We start from the raw sequence: 17,323 nt of genomic DNA, 5'->3' as shown, positions 1-17,323 counted from the left end.
GGCTATACATTTAATTACATCACAGCTGCAAGTCATAGAAAAAGTTTAGGCAAGTAGACAATTCTATTAGGCTACCTAGATTGATATATGCATTATCATAAAAAAGTTCAAGTCTTCCTGTTAAAGATATTTTTTGAAGGATTATTATTATTATTATTATTATTATTATTATTATTATTATTATGCATGGGTCCATGAAAGTTTTGTGGTTATGTTTGAATTTGTTATTTTGATTTAGCTAAAATGATTGATAGTGGTACTTTACTTTGTCTTCATATTGCCTCTATTGAGGCTAGTTCTGCAAGTCCCATTATAGATGTAATTGACAATGTCGTTGAGAATGCGGTTGAAATTGAAGAAGAAGAAGAAGCATTGGAAATTGAAGAAAATCCTTTTTGATAAAAAGAAAAGAAAGAAGATTATCAAAAAGAAAGAAGACATCTAAAATTTAGAATAAGTTCAAAAATGTTTTTTTATGTTATGGAAATAAGAAACTTGAATATTATTAAGAGCATCGACTTAGTATTATTAAGAGCGGTGCAACAACACAATTTCTTTGGCATTTGAAAGTTTGTTTGGTCCATAAGATATACTTTAAGGGATAAAATCCACTTTTTGTTAATACCGTAATTACAAAGTTGAAAAGTGTCAATATAGTGTTAAAGTTTTAAGTATTATCATTGAAGGGTTGGAGAGGCTTTTTCTAATATGATTATGGTTCATAAACTTCTTTTTAATGTTGCATAGAATAAATTATTTAATTTATTCATGATAACTGTCTCCTAACTATGAGAAGATTAGTCGAATAATTCTTAAGAAAGATTGTTTTTCCACTTATGAGCTTGAGAAGAAGAAAATTATGAGAATGTTGAAGAATGTGAGTAGAGTTAGTGTGGCCATGATTTGTGGAAGTCGGGTCAAAAGATCACTTTGTGGATTTTGATTGTAATTTGCCAAAAAAAAAAAAAAAAACTTTTGTCTTTTTATGATGTTCCTCCACCACATATTAGCATTGTTATTTGTGATGAGATGCAAAAGTTTTGTCTGGACAGGGAATTATAAAAAAGTTATGGGCCATGACAGTAAAAAATGCATCATATAATGACTTTGTTATTAGTTGAAAGATAACTTGTCATACTAAAACAATATTCCTATTGGTCGAAGGTTCTTTCACGTAAGGTGTTGTGCGCATATTTTGAATCTTTTGGTACAAGATGAATTATCTGAAATTCAAAGTGTGATTTATAATATATATAAAAGTGTGAAACACATTAAAATTTATGTATCTTATTTTTTAAATGTTTTCTGATATCCTCGAATAGTTGAAGTTGTCTAACAAGAAACTTATTCTTGATTGCGACACAAGATGGAACTCAATGTATTCTATACTGGTTGTTGTATTAGACTTTAAAGGTGTGTTCTATGTACCAACAAAGAGATTCATGCTATATTTGACGCAGTGTGTAGCGCGAGTGTGAAGAAAACACACCAAAATAAAACCTTGAAAGAGCAAACTTCAATGGTCGAAGCTTGGCTTTCAAGAACACGTAAAAACAAGACTGTTTTGTTAAGAAAACCCAAATAGGTTGTTGAAATTTGATTAAGAAAAACTTGATTACAAACTCTAAATTCTAGGCATATTTATAGTATTTGGCTAATCCAAATCCATCTAATATTTGGAAAACAAAATACAACTAAAATCCTAATAGAAATAAATCATAAATAAAAGTTAATTGGAATCTTAATAAAAAATAAAATCCTAATCAAACATGAAGTAGAATCCTAAATAAAGTAGAAACATGAAATAGAATCTTAAATCAAGTAGAAATATAAAGTAGGATTCTAAAACTTAAGAAGTATTAAAATAACATTATGGCACTACTATTTTGGTGATATTGTTCCGGTTTGATTGGGTCGGCCTTGGGCCGATTTTTTATTGGTGACCGCATCATTCACCTTCACTTGAGAAAAAATTCGACCTCGAATTTTGATCTTGTTTGAACAAATCCATATCCGGTAAGTACGAAGAGAGATTAGCCACATTGAATGTTTGGAAATACCCATCTGATTAGGCAAATCCACAACATAAGCATTTTCATTTATCTTCTTTGTAATCTTGTAAGGATCATACTTCTTTGGCTTGAGCTTGTTCTGTTGTCTTGCTAGAATTCGCTCCTTCTTCAAGAATATCATTACTTTATTTCCAATCTCAAATACCTTGTATTTTCTATGCTTCTCAGTTGTCGCCTTGTACTTCTTATTTGTGCAACTTTTGTTTGACATCTTCCTGAACTGCTTGAACTTTTCCGCTAAGGGAACATGAGCAAAAACATTCCTCCCCTTCTTAGCCATATTTGTGTTGGCATGGATCCAGTCATTGCCATGATTGTTGATTTTTGCCTCCACTGTATTATTAATAGACTTACTGTATATCAAAATATCATCAAAATACACCACAATGAATTTACCAATGAAAGGGCGTAATACTTGGTTCATTAGTCTCATGAAAGTGCTTGGTGCATTGGTTAGTCCAAAGGGCATAACTAACCACTCAAACAACCCATCTCTCGTCTTGAAAACTGTCTTCCACTCATCTCCAGGTCGAATTCTGATTTGATGATAACCACTTCTAAGATCAATTTTGGTAAAAATCACAGCCCCATCATGTTGATCAAGCATGTCGTCAAGCCTAGGAATTGGAAATTTGTACCCAATAGTAATTTTGTTGATGACTCTACTGTCAACACACATCCTCCAACTCCCATCTTTCTTTGGTGTCAATAATGTTGTCACTGTACATGGACTCATGCTAGTCTGAATGTGCCCTTTTCTCAACAATTCCTCTACTTGCTCACTCAAAATCTCATTCTCCTTAGAACTCATCCTGTAGTGTGGCAGGTTAGGCAAGCTAGCACCAGGAACCAAGTCAATGTGGTGTTGAATATCTCTCATAGGAGGTAGCTCATTAGGCAACTCCTTAGGAACCACATCATGAAATTACTCCAACAATCCTTGCACCTCCATTGGAATTTGATTCACCTTCAGTGGCTCACTCACACTCTCTCCCTTGATAACCAATAAGTGAACCTCTTGAGTATCCTTACACTCCCTCACAAACTCAGTGTGTTTATGTGTAATGGTAAGAAAATTTCGCCCCTCCACTTTAGAAGCTTTGGTTTGATTCTTTTCCATTATGGGTAACAAAGTATAACGCACATCTTCTTTCTCAAGCTAATATGTGTTCTTCTTACCTGAGTGCTTAGCATCCACATCAAATTACCAAGGCCTCCCAAATAAAATATGGTAAGCATCCATATCAATAATATCACAATAGACTTCTTCGGAGTACTTACCAATAGAGAAAGGCACCCTGCAACGTTCATCCACATGTATGCCACCAACTTCTTTGATCCATCCAATCATGTAAGGGCTTGGATGTTTTTCAGGAGTTAACTGCATCTTGGCCACCACGTCTCTTCCTATGATGTTCTCCTGACTTCCACTATCAATAATTAACTCAAAGATTTTTCCTTTCACCGTACACCTCGTGCGAAAAAGCTTATGCCTTTGAGTAGTATCTTCATTCTTTTGAGATAGCATTAACTTCCTCACTACACAGGTATATTCCCCATGTCCATAATCTTCTTCGTCATCCTCCCCATCAAGCCCACAATATACTTCTTCTTCAGCAACATCTTCCTCTTCATTTTCTACAATGTTAACTGTTTTCCTCCTTGGACAATCACTAGATCGATGCCCAACCTTATTGCACTTGAAACATTTTAAAAGAATAGGCTTTGCATAAGGATTAGGGGATTTTGGAAGATTAGAAGTAGTACCTCGAAGGTTTCCCCCCGTTGTAACCTTATTAGGGTTGACTGTATGGGGTGGATTGGAGGGTTGCGGTCATTGAACTAACTTGCCTTTATCAAAAGCTGCTTGTTTATTTTCATTCCCACTATACCGACGATAGTTGTCATTACGAGATCTCTCACTCAACATTAACTCAGCCTTTAAAGCTAAGTTCCTTGCTTCTTGCACACTCAGAACCATCTGAACCCTAATTTTATCACGAATAGCAGGTTTCAATCCATTCAAGTAACGAGCTGCTTGTTGATTGTCACTTTCTGACAATTGGTTTCTCTCCGCCAATCGCAGAAACTCAGAGGTATATTCATTCACACTCTTCATTCCCTGTGCACATCTTTGATAAGCTTCAAACATACATTGTTCATAGTCAGGGGGCAAAAACCTACCTCTTAACAGCTGCTTCATTCGTCTCCATGTCTGAACTGGCTGTCGGCCTTCCCTCAATCTCGTTTCTCTTAATCGCTCCCACCAAACAGATACACCGCCCTTCAACCTGTAAGCCACTAACTTTACTTGTCTTTCATCTGGGATCTCCATGTATTCGAAAAATCGGTCAACTTGAGTGATCCAATCCAGGAACCCCTCAATATCAAGATCTCCACTAAAGGTAGGAATATCAACTTTTAGTTTATACTTATTGTTGCCCCAGTGGTTGTGCTGATGCCCATTCCTCCTAACCCCTCTACCACCAGGGTTAGCTATTGCTCGACCAAAATCATCCTCTTCATCGCTATCTTCAATCATTGGTCTTTTAGGATTAACAAGGACATGATTAATGGGTGGTCTTCCCGCTCCGGCTTGATTCACCCCATTATTTAGGTTCCTGTCATCATCAACTCGTAGTAAGGTGCCCAATTGGTTGCTATGTTGCTCCAATCGCTGCTGGATAGTACGAGTTATTTTCCATTGTTCTTCGATTGCTCTCCAAACTGTGAACAATCCCTGATCACCGTCACGAGACTGGTTGCTACCGTTACCTTCAAGATTGGCCATCTGATTGGTTGATGAACCGTTCTGATACCACCTGACGTAGCGTGTAGCGCGAGTGTGAAGAAAACACACCAAAATAAATCATTGAAAGAGCAAACTTCAATGGCCGAAGCTTGGCTTTCAAGAAAATGCAAAAACAAGACTGTTTTGCTAAGAAAACCCAAATAGGTTGCTGAAATTTGATTAAGAAAAACTTGATTACAAACTCTAAATTCTAGGCATATTTATAGTATTTGGCTAATCCAAATCCATCTAATATTTGGAAAACAAAATCCAAAAAAAATCCTAATAGAAATAAATCATAAATAAAAGTTAACTGGAATCTTAATAAAAAATAAAACCCTAATCAATCATGAAATAGAATCCTAAATCAAGTAGAAACATGAAATAGAATCCTAAATCAAGTAGAAGTATAAAATAGAATCCTAAATCAAGTAGAATTCTAAAACTTAAGAAGTATTAAAATAACATTATGGCACTACTATTTTGGTGATATTGTTCCGATTTGGTTGGGTCAGCTTTGGGCCGAGTCTTGATTGGTGACTGCATCAATATCTATTGAGGAAGATTGGAAAATGATAAGAGTTGTTTATTCATTGTTTGAAGAATTTAATGATATTACCAATATCATTTCAGGAAGTGAATATCTACCTTCAAATTTGTTTCTTCCTAAAATCACAAATGTAATATATATATATATATATATATATTGAATGAGAACTATAAGAAGGATAAAGCTTTTATGAAAGTGATGGCTACTAAAATGAAGATAAAGCTTAATAAGTATTGGGGTGATTGCAACCAGGGGTGAATCTAGGATTTATTATCTTGGGGGCTTTAAATTGTTTTTTCCTATCACGAGCTTCACCAATAGGAGAAAAAAAAAACAAAAATGAGAGTTTAATGAGTTTTATATGCATATTTAACATAATTCATTAACTTAAAAAGAGAAAGTAAAAAATACAAAAAATGTGCAATATAAGTACCTTATAAAACTATTTAAATTACACCATGCGATTCCCTAAAAGATTAAACTTGTCAATGAGTAAGTTTATATCAATACCAAGAGCAATCTCTCTCTCAAGGTAGATAATCATGGTTTTGCTAGAAACTCATTCTCTATTTTATTGTGAAGTGATGTTTTGATGAGCTTCATCTCTAAAAAAACTCATTATGTTGTTGCTATAGAAACTAAAAAAGTCAACACTAGATGAATCAACCTATCAATCAAGATATAATGACATGAAATTTTTGTTTCAATCAACATCCGACATAATTGAGGAAGAGAATTAAAATTATGAAACTATAGATGCTAAATTACATTAAACGTGTAATGACCCAATTGTTTCCTCAAATCTCTTATGTCTTCTTTATTAAAATTTAAATGATAAAATTCTTTAGCTAGACCACAAATAACATCTAGAGAGATTGATTTGAAACCATAGGAATAGTGGTGAACTCTTGGATGTTAGATCATGAAATCTGAAATTGAGAATTAAAGATGAGGTTTAGTTTTGGATTTGGCTTTGAGCTTGGGCAAAAAATTTCATCATTTTTTTGGGTCAAAAAGTTACTTTATTTTTTTAAAAAAAAATTTAGATGGGCTCCAACCCACCTTGCCCGTGGGCTAGATCCACCCTTAATTGCAACTTGCTTATCTCAATTACAATTGTCTTAGATTCGAGAAATAAGATAAAAATGGTAAATTGGTATCTTTTTGAAATTTACTCAAGTAATGTTACTGCTATGAGAAAAGTTGAGAAAACTTTGTATAAGTTGTCCGGTAAGTATCCTGAGACTCATACAACAAATAATGATGAAGAGAGTCAACATGAGAATGTTAAGAATTCTTCAAGCAATGGTTCCATCCAGGGGAGGATCTAGGTAGGTGGGCTGGGCAAAATTGGGGGTGGGTTGAACCAAATTTAGGCTGGACTACTATTAAAAAATCAAAAAATTTACATTACAAATGTAAATTTTGTTGTGGGCTGCCCTGAGCTAGCTCAGGGCAGCTCACTACTAAATTCGCCCCTAATTTCATCATCGAATGGAAGGCAAAAGAAAGGGAAAGATTTGATAACTTCATTTGAACTGTTGATACAATTCAATTGGCAACGTCAGAGTTTTATGCTTATTTGAAAGAAATTGTATTGGTTTATAATGAAGAGAAAAATGATTTATTTGATGTCTTACAATAGTGGAAGGGAAATCAACTAAAACTCTATATTTTATTCAAAATGTCTTGTGATGTTTTGTTAATTTCCATTAGCACAGTTGCTTCAAAATTGACATTTAGTGTTAGTGGTCGAGTTATATATCAATAATGTTAAAATTTGAAAAGAAACACAATTGAAGTGTTGATGTAGGGAGGGGATTGGCTTAGTGCTCATTATGGCATCAAGAAGAGCAAAAGAAAAGTGTTACTTTTTTCCTTGCTTCTAATTTCCTTCTTTGTTAGTTGATAACTTGATTTTAGTAATAATTGTTCTTGTATCTTTATCTATAGGAGATGGACATTGTGGAGATTCCTTTGTCATAGAATTAGTGGTTGATTGAGTATTTAAAATTGAATTCGTTTTCATTCATGGACAAGTAACTTTGAATATATTTATTATTATATTATTGTGTTTAACATTTTTATTTATTTTGTTATTTATTCTTGTGTTTATGATAAAAATGTTTTATGTTTATTTTGAGAATTTTATATTTATTATATTTTTAGTTATGTAAAAATAAATTTTAATAACTCCGCACGGGGATGTTATCCACTGCCGGTCCCAAGCCCGGATAAAAGAGGAGGGTTGTGTTAGGTAGCCGAAAGCCAACGTAAAACTTAGTCAGATCCAAAACATGAACTCTAGACAAATTATGAAAAAACGTTTGGGCGTGGGCGTAACCCTTCATAGCGACGCGTTACACTACCCGCATGTAGTGTCAAGTGAGCTAGGGCCGCTGCATCGGCGCCCGAATGTATTGACAAATGAACAAGGGTTCCCGCATTTGCTTGGACGGATGTGGATAAAGAAGTTAGTCCAATATCAAAATCAAAATCAAAATCAAAATCAAAACCAAAAACAAAATCAAAACCAAAACCAAAACCAAAACCAAAACCAAAACCAAAACCAAAAACAAAATCAAAATCAAAGCCAAAACCAAAATCAAAATCAAAATCAAAAACAAAATCAAATTCAAAGTTAAAGCCAAAAACAAAATCTTAGATTAAGGATTGGGTCATGGAACATAGGAACATTAACAGGCAAAGCTATGGAAGTGGTAGATGTGATGATTAGGAGAAATATTAATATTATGTGCCTTCAAGAGACGAGATGGGTAGGAAAAAAAGAAAAAACTTTGTCAAAAAATGAATATAAAATATGGTACACAGGAAATGATCGAGCAAAAAATGGAGTGGGGATCATTATGGATAAAAGCTTAGTAGATGAGGTAGTGGATGTAAAGAGAATAGGGGATATGATTATTATGGTGAAGGTTATTCTACGAAGAATGACTATGAATATATTTAGTACATATGCACCACAAGCGGGGTTAGGTGAGGAGATAAAAGTAAAATTCTGGGAGGACCTAGAGGGACTCATACAAATGATACCAAGAGGAGATAAAGTGATTATAGCAGGTGACTTAAATGGTCACATGGGTAGAGACAAAAACGGCTATAGAGAGGTACATGGAGGGTATGGATTCGGGGAAATTAATAATGAGGGTAAGTCTATTCAAGATTTTGCAATGGCATATGGGCTCATCATAACCAATACTAGGTTCAAAAAACGGGATAAACACTTAATCATTTATAAAAATGTCACATCAAGCACCCAAATAGATTACTTCCTCATGAGACAAGAGGACCGGGTATGTTGTAGGGATTGTAAGGTGATACCGGGAGAGTGTTTGACTACTCAACATAGACTTCTAGTACTTGACGTCCAAGTAAGAAATTGGAAGAGAAAAAATCACCTAAAACAAAATCCAAGAATCAGGTGGTGGGATTTAAAAGGGGAGAAACAACTAATCTTCAAAGAAAAATTAAGGGGTAGAAGAGAATGGAATCGAGAAGGACAGACAAACCAAATGTGGAGAGAAATGGCTAATGTCCTGAGAAACACAGCAAAGGTAGTGCTTGGAGAGACAAATGGTAGAGCCCTTAACTTTAAGGAGTCTTGGTGGTGGAATGAAGAAGTGTAATTGAAAATTAAAAATAAGAAAAATTGCTATAAGGCTGTATATCAGTGCAACAATGAAGAAAATCAAAAAAATTATAAAGAATAAAAAAAGACAGCAAAAAAAGTTGTTAGTGAAGCAAGGTCAAAAGCATACGAGAATCTATATAAATGACTTGATACAAAAGATGGAAAAAAGGATATATATAAATTAGCTAAAGCAAGAGAAAGAAAAACAAGGGATTTAAATCAAGTGAAATGCATAAAAGATGAAAATCAAAATGTATTAGTGAATGAGGGAGTGATTAAGGAGAGATGGAAGGAGTATTTCACAAAATTATTCAATGATGATGGCAACACAAGAGTTAGGTTGGGACATCTTAGTAACTCCGAAGGGAACATGAGCTATACATTCTATCGACGCATAAGTCCAAATGAAATAAGGCAAGTATTAAAAAAGATGCAAAATCATAAGACGGTGGGACCGGATAATATACCAATAGAAGCATGAAAATGCATGGGAGAAGAGGGTATCTCCTGGCTAACCAAATTATTTAACGCGATTCTTAAATCAAAAAAGATGCTAGATGAGTGGAGGAAGAGTACTTTGGTCCCTATATATAAGAACAAATGAGATGTTCAAAACTGTGAAAATTACAGAGGAATTAAGTTAATGAGCCATACCATGAAACTCTGGGAGAGAGTAATAGAGCAGAGGCTCAGAAAAGAAACAGAGGTCTTAGAAAATCAGTTTGGTTTCATAACCAGTAGGTCAACAATGGAAGCTATATACCTACTGAGGCGCCTAATGAAAAGGTATCGGGATCATCAGAATGACCTACATATGGTGTTTATAGATCTAGAAAAGACCTATGATAGGGTCCCTAGAGAAGTATTATAGAGGGTTTTAGAGAAGAAAGGAGTCCGAATAGCCTATATACAAGCTCTTAAGGACATGTATCATGGTGCAGAGACAAGGGTCAGAACATGCGGAGGGGATACTGAATCATTTAAAATTACAATAGGATTGTATCAAGGTTCTACACTAAGTCCATACTTATTTACTTTAGTAATGGATGAACTTACTAAAGATATTCAGATAGATGTGTCATGGTGTATGCTATTTGCAGACGACATAGTGTTGGTGGATGAAACAAATGAAGGAGTGAACACTAAGCTTGAGTTATGGAGAAACAATTTAGAATCTAAGGGATTTAAATTAAGCAGAAAGAAAACAGAATATATGGAATGTAAATTTAGTAAGAATGCAAGAGTGGAGGATGTTATAATAAAATTGGAAGACCAAATCTTACAAAGAAAAGACCATTTTCGATATTTGGGATCAGTGATTCAAAAAGATGGAGAAATTCACGAGGATGTCGCACATAGAATTAAGGCAGGTTGGCTAAAATGGAGAAATGCATCGGGGGGTGTTATGTGATGGTAAAATCCCATTAAAATTGAAAGAAAAATTCTATATGACAGCTATAAGACCAGTTTTGTAGTACGGCTCAGAATGTTGGACAGTCAAATACCAACATGAACAAAAGATGAGTGTAATGGAGATGAGGATGTTAAGATGGATATGTGGCCATACAAGAAAAAATAAAATTAGAAATGAAGTTATTCGTAATAAGATAGGAGTAGTGCCAATAGAGGAGAAGATGAGAGAGACTAGACTAAGATGGTTTGGTCATGTGAAGGAGACCAAGAGAAGCTCCTGTGAAGAGAGTTAATGAAATTGAACAATTAATCAAAAAAAGAGGTAGAGGCAGACCTAAGAAGACTTTGAGGGAGACATTAAAATTTAATATGAAGTGTATAGATTTCAATGAAGATATGACAAAAGATAGAAATACATGAAAGTCTAAAATTCATGTAACCGACCCCACATAGTGGGATAAAGGCTAGATATGTTATTTTTTAAAAATAAATTTTAATGACTATAATTTTAAAAAAAAAAAATTGACTAACTCCAACTTAACTTCCCAAAAGCTTATTTATTATATTAATTGAATTAGCTCGATCTCATTTAACATAATAAACCAACTATTAGTGAGCTAAGACCAAACTCGAATAGAACAAAACTCAACTCGAGTCAACTCAATTATAACCCTATTGCCTGTACTCAAATGATGAATGCATGACAATACAGGGCAACACATAATAGAATCATAGAATGATCATGTATATCACTATTTCAATCACATTGAATATTTCCTCTTATCTCATTCTGTTGCTGTAGGTATCAGTTACATTGAATATTTTCTCAGTATGTATGGTTAATAGTTTGCAACATATAGTTCAAGGATTCTCCTGTATTATCAGGATTTAGAAGAAACGAAAAACCAACGAAAATAAAGGATGGGAGATGAAACATGAACAATAGAAAGAGCATAATCTTTAGGCACACTGATTTATTATCATAGTTGATTACATGGTTCTACAAGTTGATAATTAATAAACAGAAAACCAACAATAGGTAGGGGGAAAAAAAAGAAAAAAAAAAAAAAACTGTATCTGTTCGCTGCTGCTTCCACTTCCATGCTCAGCCATGTATATCATTGTGATGCAGTAGATGATTCAGATTCCTCACTGTTTCCAATACCATCTTCATCCACATGTTGCTCCAGGGTAGTAGTATCTTCATTAAAGTCCGCAGATTCCACCACTTTTTCAGAGTTTGCGCTGCTCCCGACGGTGTAATTGTTGTCGGGCTCAGTGGTGTTCAGCACAGTTTGCTGCTTCTCCATCATCCCAGACAAAGCCAATCTTGGAGACCACTCAATAACATCATCAATAATATTCGAGACCCGCTTATGGTACCTGCAAGAATAGACTTCATATTTCAGTCGCACTCACAGTAAAAGATTCTCCGGTAGGCGCCATAGAAAAAGGTCTGGCAGTTTCTGTCCAAGTTCAATGACATGAATGGTAAGGTCGTCAGTCATATTATACCATCCTAAGTTGTTTTGGCTTTGAGAATTCTTATTGTGTACGGTCATTAGTAACAGCTCATTTTCCTGCCCTTTTTTTTGTGCTGGAGCCTGGAAGTGAGGGATAGAGAAAAGAAAGTTGGCAGAGTGGGTTCCTACTTCCTAGTTGTTAAGGTATATCAAAATTGTACGGCAACACAAAACCAGAGCTGGAGCCCTCCACAAATATTGCAATACAAATGATTCTAAATCATGGAGAATTCTCCAAAACAAGTATAAATTACCCTTCAAACTGGGTAAATATGCTATTATTGGAGGAGGAATAAACCTCAAAAGGACAAACTAATCTCAACTTCCAATGGTAGGGCTAACAATGTACAGGACACTAGTAAACTTTCAGGTGTCATTCTCCAATGTGGTAGGCTGTTTAGCTATCGCACAACAAAAAATGGAAATAGCACTTTCCTTAAGAGAATATTCATTTAGGTTAAAAGAGAAGTTACTGAACTGACCTGGCTCTAGCAGCCTCATCAGGGGCATGATGCCTTAGAAGTAATATGACCAACACAGCCATTATTGCATAGAAAAGCCTTGCTGTCCACTTTGGCCGCTCATCCTCATCTTTCTTGGGCCAAAAACGGAATAATTCACTGAGTGTTGCTTCTTCTGCAAGTATGTTGGGGAAAATCCAGACACGTTTCCCAATAATGATCCATACAGCACCAAAAATTGTAGCTCTTACTGCGAAAAAAGGGTATGTTCTTAACAAACAAATAAACTATAGAAATCAATCTCACAACTAATGTAAAAATCAAGGCACAAGGACAACCCTACTAAACTAAGTTGAAAACATCATGTTTGAAGGTAATAAGAGAAAAGCAATGGATGAGAAGATACCAGGATCACCAATATTACTGGTGCTGATGACACCAGATAAACATAGACACACATAACTAGCTAGTTGTATTCGACAAGAATATTGGTGCTGTTAACATGAGAAAATATGGACATAGATAAATTAGCTGCTTGCTACCATCAGATCTCTGCTCATGAGATTGAGTGGGCTTTCTTGTTATATAACATGGTTATGGATTTCTGTGGATGAAATCCAACATATGTTACCACTGGCAGTAGGAATGGGAGAGGTTTTCAAAAGATGTCTACAAACTAGAATACCAGCCTAATCTATGCAATTACTCAAGATAAGATCAGAGTTTGATGAAATTTTTTCCTGTTAAGAGGCAACTTCATACTCTTTTGCTTCATTCATTGATGTTCTAGGGTTTTATACATTCCCTGGGTGCTCGGATAGTTATTGATATAGATCACAAACCATAATAGGAACAATAGCTGATCAAATGAAACAAAAAAAGGATGGGTGGAAGTAGGCTTCTAGCACATAGTTATATAGAACGTGGTATATTCGGATTCACAGTATGTATTCAGGAATGAGGTACACTACTCAGCTAGGAATGCATTCATGGGGGTGGAATTAGTTGGTATGTCAGTTTGGTTCATGGTTCACTTTGAATAATGTATTGGTACACTTATTAAAATACAAAGGAAATTTTTTGTGATATTCATAAGATATTGTGATGAAAATAAGGTTCAACTTAATTAAAAGCAAATTTGCAATATAACAGAAAACCATAACAGTAGGCCCAAAAACAGGGGGGGGAAAAACTGAACGCTAACATAACAAATTTAAAGCTAACAGGCATCTTGAAAGCTTAATGATAAGGTGAACTTCGTTAATCTCCTGACAATTTACGAGTTTAGAAATTTAAATTTGCGGTATCAAGTCACTTTAAAGTTTTATATTTGGGATCGCCCATTTTTGGCAATCCAAGTTGCATCGCTCCCTGTTCTGATATGCCTTTGCACAGCAATCAGATACACACAATTGGAAACACAGAATGAACAGAAACCTGTGTTGATGCCCACACTACAAGTGTCATTTAGTTCACCACAGATAAGCAAATAGTTACTCCCCCCACCACCCAAAAAAAAAAAAAAAGTCTAAAAAAAATGCTTTCACACTTCCTAACAGACCCGTAACCAAGTAAAAACAGTTTATCAAGGATATGAGGTACATACAAGATAGTTAGGGGTAAAGTAGAACCCATGGGCACTTGTATAGAGAGAGAGAGAGAGAGAGAGAGAGAGAGAGAGAGAGAGAGAACAAAAGAAACCATGGGCACCAGCAACTTACTCAAAAGCAAGGAAAGTATAAGTAGAAGGATTCCAGCACAGGAATAGAGTATAAGGAGCTTGGCCTGATGGGGATACACAGGAAACAAGCAGATCGCAAGCGTCAATACAGGCCAGAAAAATGATAGAAGTGTCTGCCACAATGGCCGTCGTTTTACGAAAGTCCATGCAAAAAAGGCATCATTCTCTGAAAAAAGTTGATCCTGTAAAGCATAGTTAAAACAAAGAGCTACATATAAATTGAAAGAACAAGATTCCTTTAACTTACAACTAAATTGAACAGGCAAACTGAGGTTAAGCAAAGAGTAACCAAATATGCAAGAAATAAAGAAATTTAAAAGAAATAAACATATAGAAGCTTGTCATGACCCCAAGGGCATTAGTAGTAATTGTTCTTTTGTTTGTATTTTCCCTTAGTTGTACCCTAGGCTGTGTAGTGTGTGTAATTAGGGTTCCAGATGTGAAATGAATAAGATGAAAATACTGAAGGAGAAAACGAGGAAGAGAAGTTCTGAAAAATACCTCGATCAATGAATTAATCAAATGAAATAAGGCATAGCTGAACTATTTATATCCAGCTTTCCTTTACTGAGAACAGAATAACCGACTTGGTTCTTTACAACAAACAGCATGACAAACAATATAACTAATTACAACAGTTAATGATTCTAATCAGTATCAATCTCTTCAACAGTGTGTCCTTCAGTGTTAGTTTGTTAATAACTGCAGTTGTTAAGTTGCAGCCTATAAATAGGCTGTAGAATAGAGAATAGGGGTTAACGATTGAAGGAAACCAAATCTGTTTTCCCTCACAATTCTTCTCTCCCTCGCTTTCATCTGAACCTTCCCCCTTTTCTTCTCATTTTCTCCCTCTTTCTGTTCTTTTTCCCCCCTCCCTCCTGTTCTTTCTTCCTCAATTTCCTCCAAATCCCATTCTAAACCCTAGGAAAGCCAAGGACCGTGACAGTGCTATAATTTGAAAACCACACGGCCAAGAATCCAATGATCCACGTTGACCATTCTGAAATAATATAGTGAACAAACCCTTCCCTTTCCACCCAAAGGGGGAAATGATATAGATAAAGGAAAAGGTATTCCATTAACAAAGCATATTAACCTTTCCATTATTAATGGAATAGAACAACAAGAGCACCATTGCATGAATAGATTCACCAAGCAAAATCACAGAGTTAAACATATCTTGAAGCCTTTTACTGAACATGACAACTCCAAATCTCATTTTCGGGATCCCAACAAGATTTGCACATTTTCTTATGATTTTATACCTCTATTTTACCTTCCTCAAGCTTGTATTAACTAAAATTGTAGTAGAAACTTGTGCCCAACATATGCCTAATCCACGTCAAATTTTGAAAAGTAAAATAAAATAGAGAAAATTACATCTAGAACCCTTAGGTTTTCTCTAGAAATACGTCCTTCCCTGCAGCATAAAAAATTACATATATCTCCCCTATTTTTAAATCTTATAACAAACTGGCCCCTCCATTAATCAAACTGAATGTACTTTGCTTAAAGCATCCCTTTACTTTTTATCATGACTGCTACACTTTCATAATTAATTACACTTTTCCTTGCTATTTTCTTTTATTTTCTCATGCATGCCACAAATCAAAGTTTATATCTCTATATGTGTACACATGCCCAACCACCACCATCGTCATCAAATAGAAAAATCAAAAGCATGTTTCAACATGAAACAATCACACTATGTTTCACCCAACCAAAAAAGAAAAAAAAAAAGAAAAAAAAACTGCACTTAGATTAAATGAACAAAATGTTAGCTAATCATTTATCAAATAACAGATGTGTCAGCTCCTCAAATGCTGACAATGGTTCTCCATCAAACAGTAAGATCAAAATGATGAAAGAAATCGAGAGAGAGAGAGAGAGAGAGAGAGATCAAAATATTCTTAGAATTTTCATATATCCATGGAAGAGAATTCAGCACTATACATGTGCATGGGAATGTACCAACTGCCAATGCAGAAACTAAGTACAACACTTACAACTAGCTTTCAAGTTATACTGTTTTCACCCCTTTACTATCTCTAATTACAGTAGACTCTCCTTACAAGTTAATACATGAAAAATACCCCCCTCAATCAAAATTTTCTTGTCCTCAAGAAATGCTAAGAAGGCTTGCCACCAGCGGAAACTAATTAAGTAAATCTGGGAGATATTCCCAGGTATTATTGTCAGAATGTAGGCCTGACCATCGTACTAGCACTTGAGTAATAAGAGCCCCATGCTTGTATATCACTCTTTTATCCAAAATAGCCATGGGTTCTTTAGGCTGGTCTCCACCCTGTAGAGAATTAGGTAGCGTGGAACTTCTTGTTCGGCTACCAACTAATTAAGAAGAGAAACATGAAACACTGGGTGAATGTTGAAATTTTCCGGGAGTTGCAGTTTGTAAGCCACACTTTCCACCCTTGCAGTTATAAGAAATGGACCATAGTATTTTGGCTGCAACTTTGAAACAGGGCCCTGAGATAGGGATCATAAATGTCTCGAATGTAGCTTCAAATATACCCTCTCCCCCTCTTGGAACTCTTTGTCACTCCCAATGTTGTTACAGGCGCGCCTAGGCGCAAGGCCTCTCAAGGCGCAGCCATCTCGCCTTGCCATGTCCAGGTGAGGCAAGATCCAGCCAGGCGTGCCTCCCTAAGGCGCACATGCCCAACTGAAAAATCATGTTTTATTTTCTAAACATTTATGTTAAAACTTAAAGAGAGAAAATAATAAAATATAATATTAAAAAGTCAACAAAACTCAAAAATATAATGTTCCAGCTCATATGATTTCTAGTAGGCCAAGAGACTACACCTCCAAGGCTTCAAAACTCTCTTACGCAGCATTATTTTCTCTCCGCAACACAGCAATTGCAACTCCTCAAGTTCTTCTCCAGTTCTGATTGAACTGCTTCTGCTTCTCTAGGCCAAGGTAACATATCGACAATCCCTTCTTCTTCTTCTTCTTACGCTGCTGGCAGTTGCTAGCCTGCTTCTTCTTCGGCAATCCTTGTTGCTTCTTCTTCTTCTTCTTATTACACGGCTGCTTCTTAATCTTACGTTGCTTTGTTGCTATCCTTCTTCTTCTTCTTCTTCTTCTTCTTACACG

The 17,323-nt window shown here is 35.4% G+C and overlaps 1 protein-coding gene across 1 annotated transcript in view; it reads right to left on the bottom strand.

Moving 5' to 3' along the window:
* Positions 1–11,414: 11,414 nt before the first annotated feature.
* Positions 11,415–17,323, bottom strand: part of LOC127798105 (translocation protein SEC62) — a 29,236-nt gene continuing 23,327 nt past the window's right edge. Inside the window, exons 3-5 of the mRNA XM_052331424.1 lie at positions 14,184–14,385; positions 12,484–12,712; positions 11,415–11,861 (exon numbers count right to left, since the gene is read on the bottom strand). Coding sequence (XP_052187384.1) covers positions 11,597–11,861; positions 12,484–12,712; positions 14,184–14,385 — 696 coding nt within the window. The 3' untranslated portion in view covers positions 11,415–11,596. The remainder of the gene's footprint in view (positions 11,862–12,483; positions 12,713–14,183; positions 14,386–17,323) is intronic.

Source organism: Diospyros lotus, chromosome 3 (genome assembly GCF_014633365.1).
Source record: "Diospyros lotus cultivar Yz01 chromosome 3, ASM1463336v1, whole genome shotgun sequence".
Taxonomy (NCBI): Eukaryota; Viridiplantae; Streptophyta; class Magnoliopsida; order Ericales; family Ebenaceae; genus Diospyros; species Diospyros lotus.
Note: the sequence above shows the minus strand (reverse complement) of the source record. Positions and strands in the feature narration are given on the sequence as shown.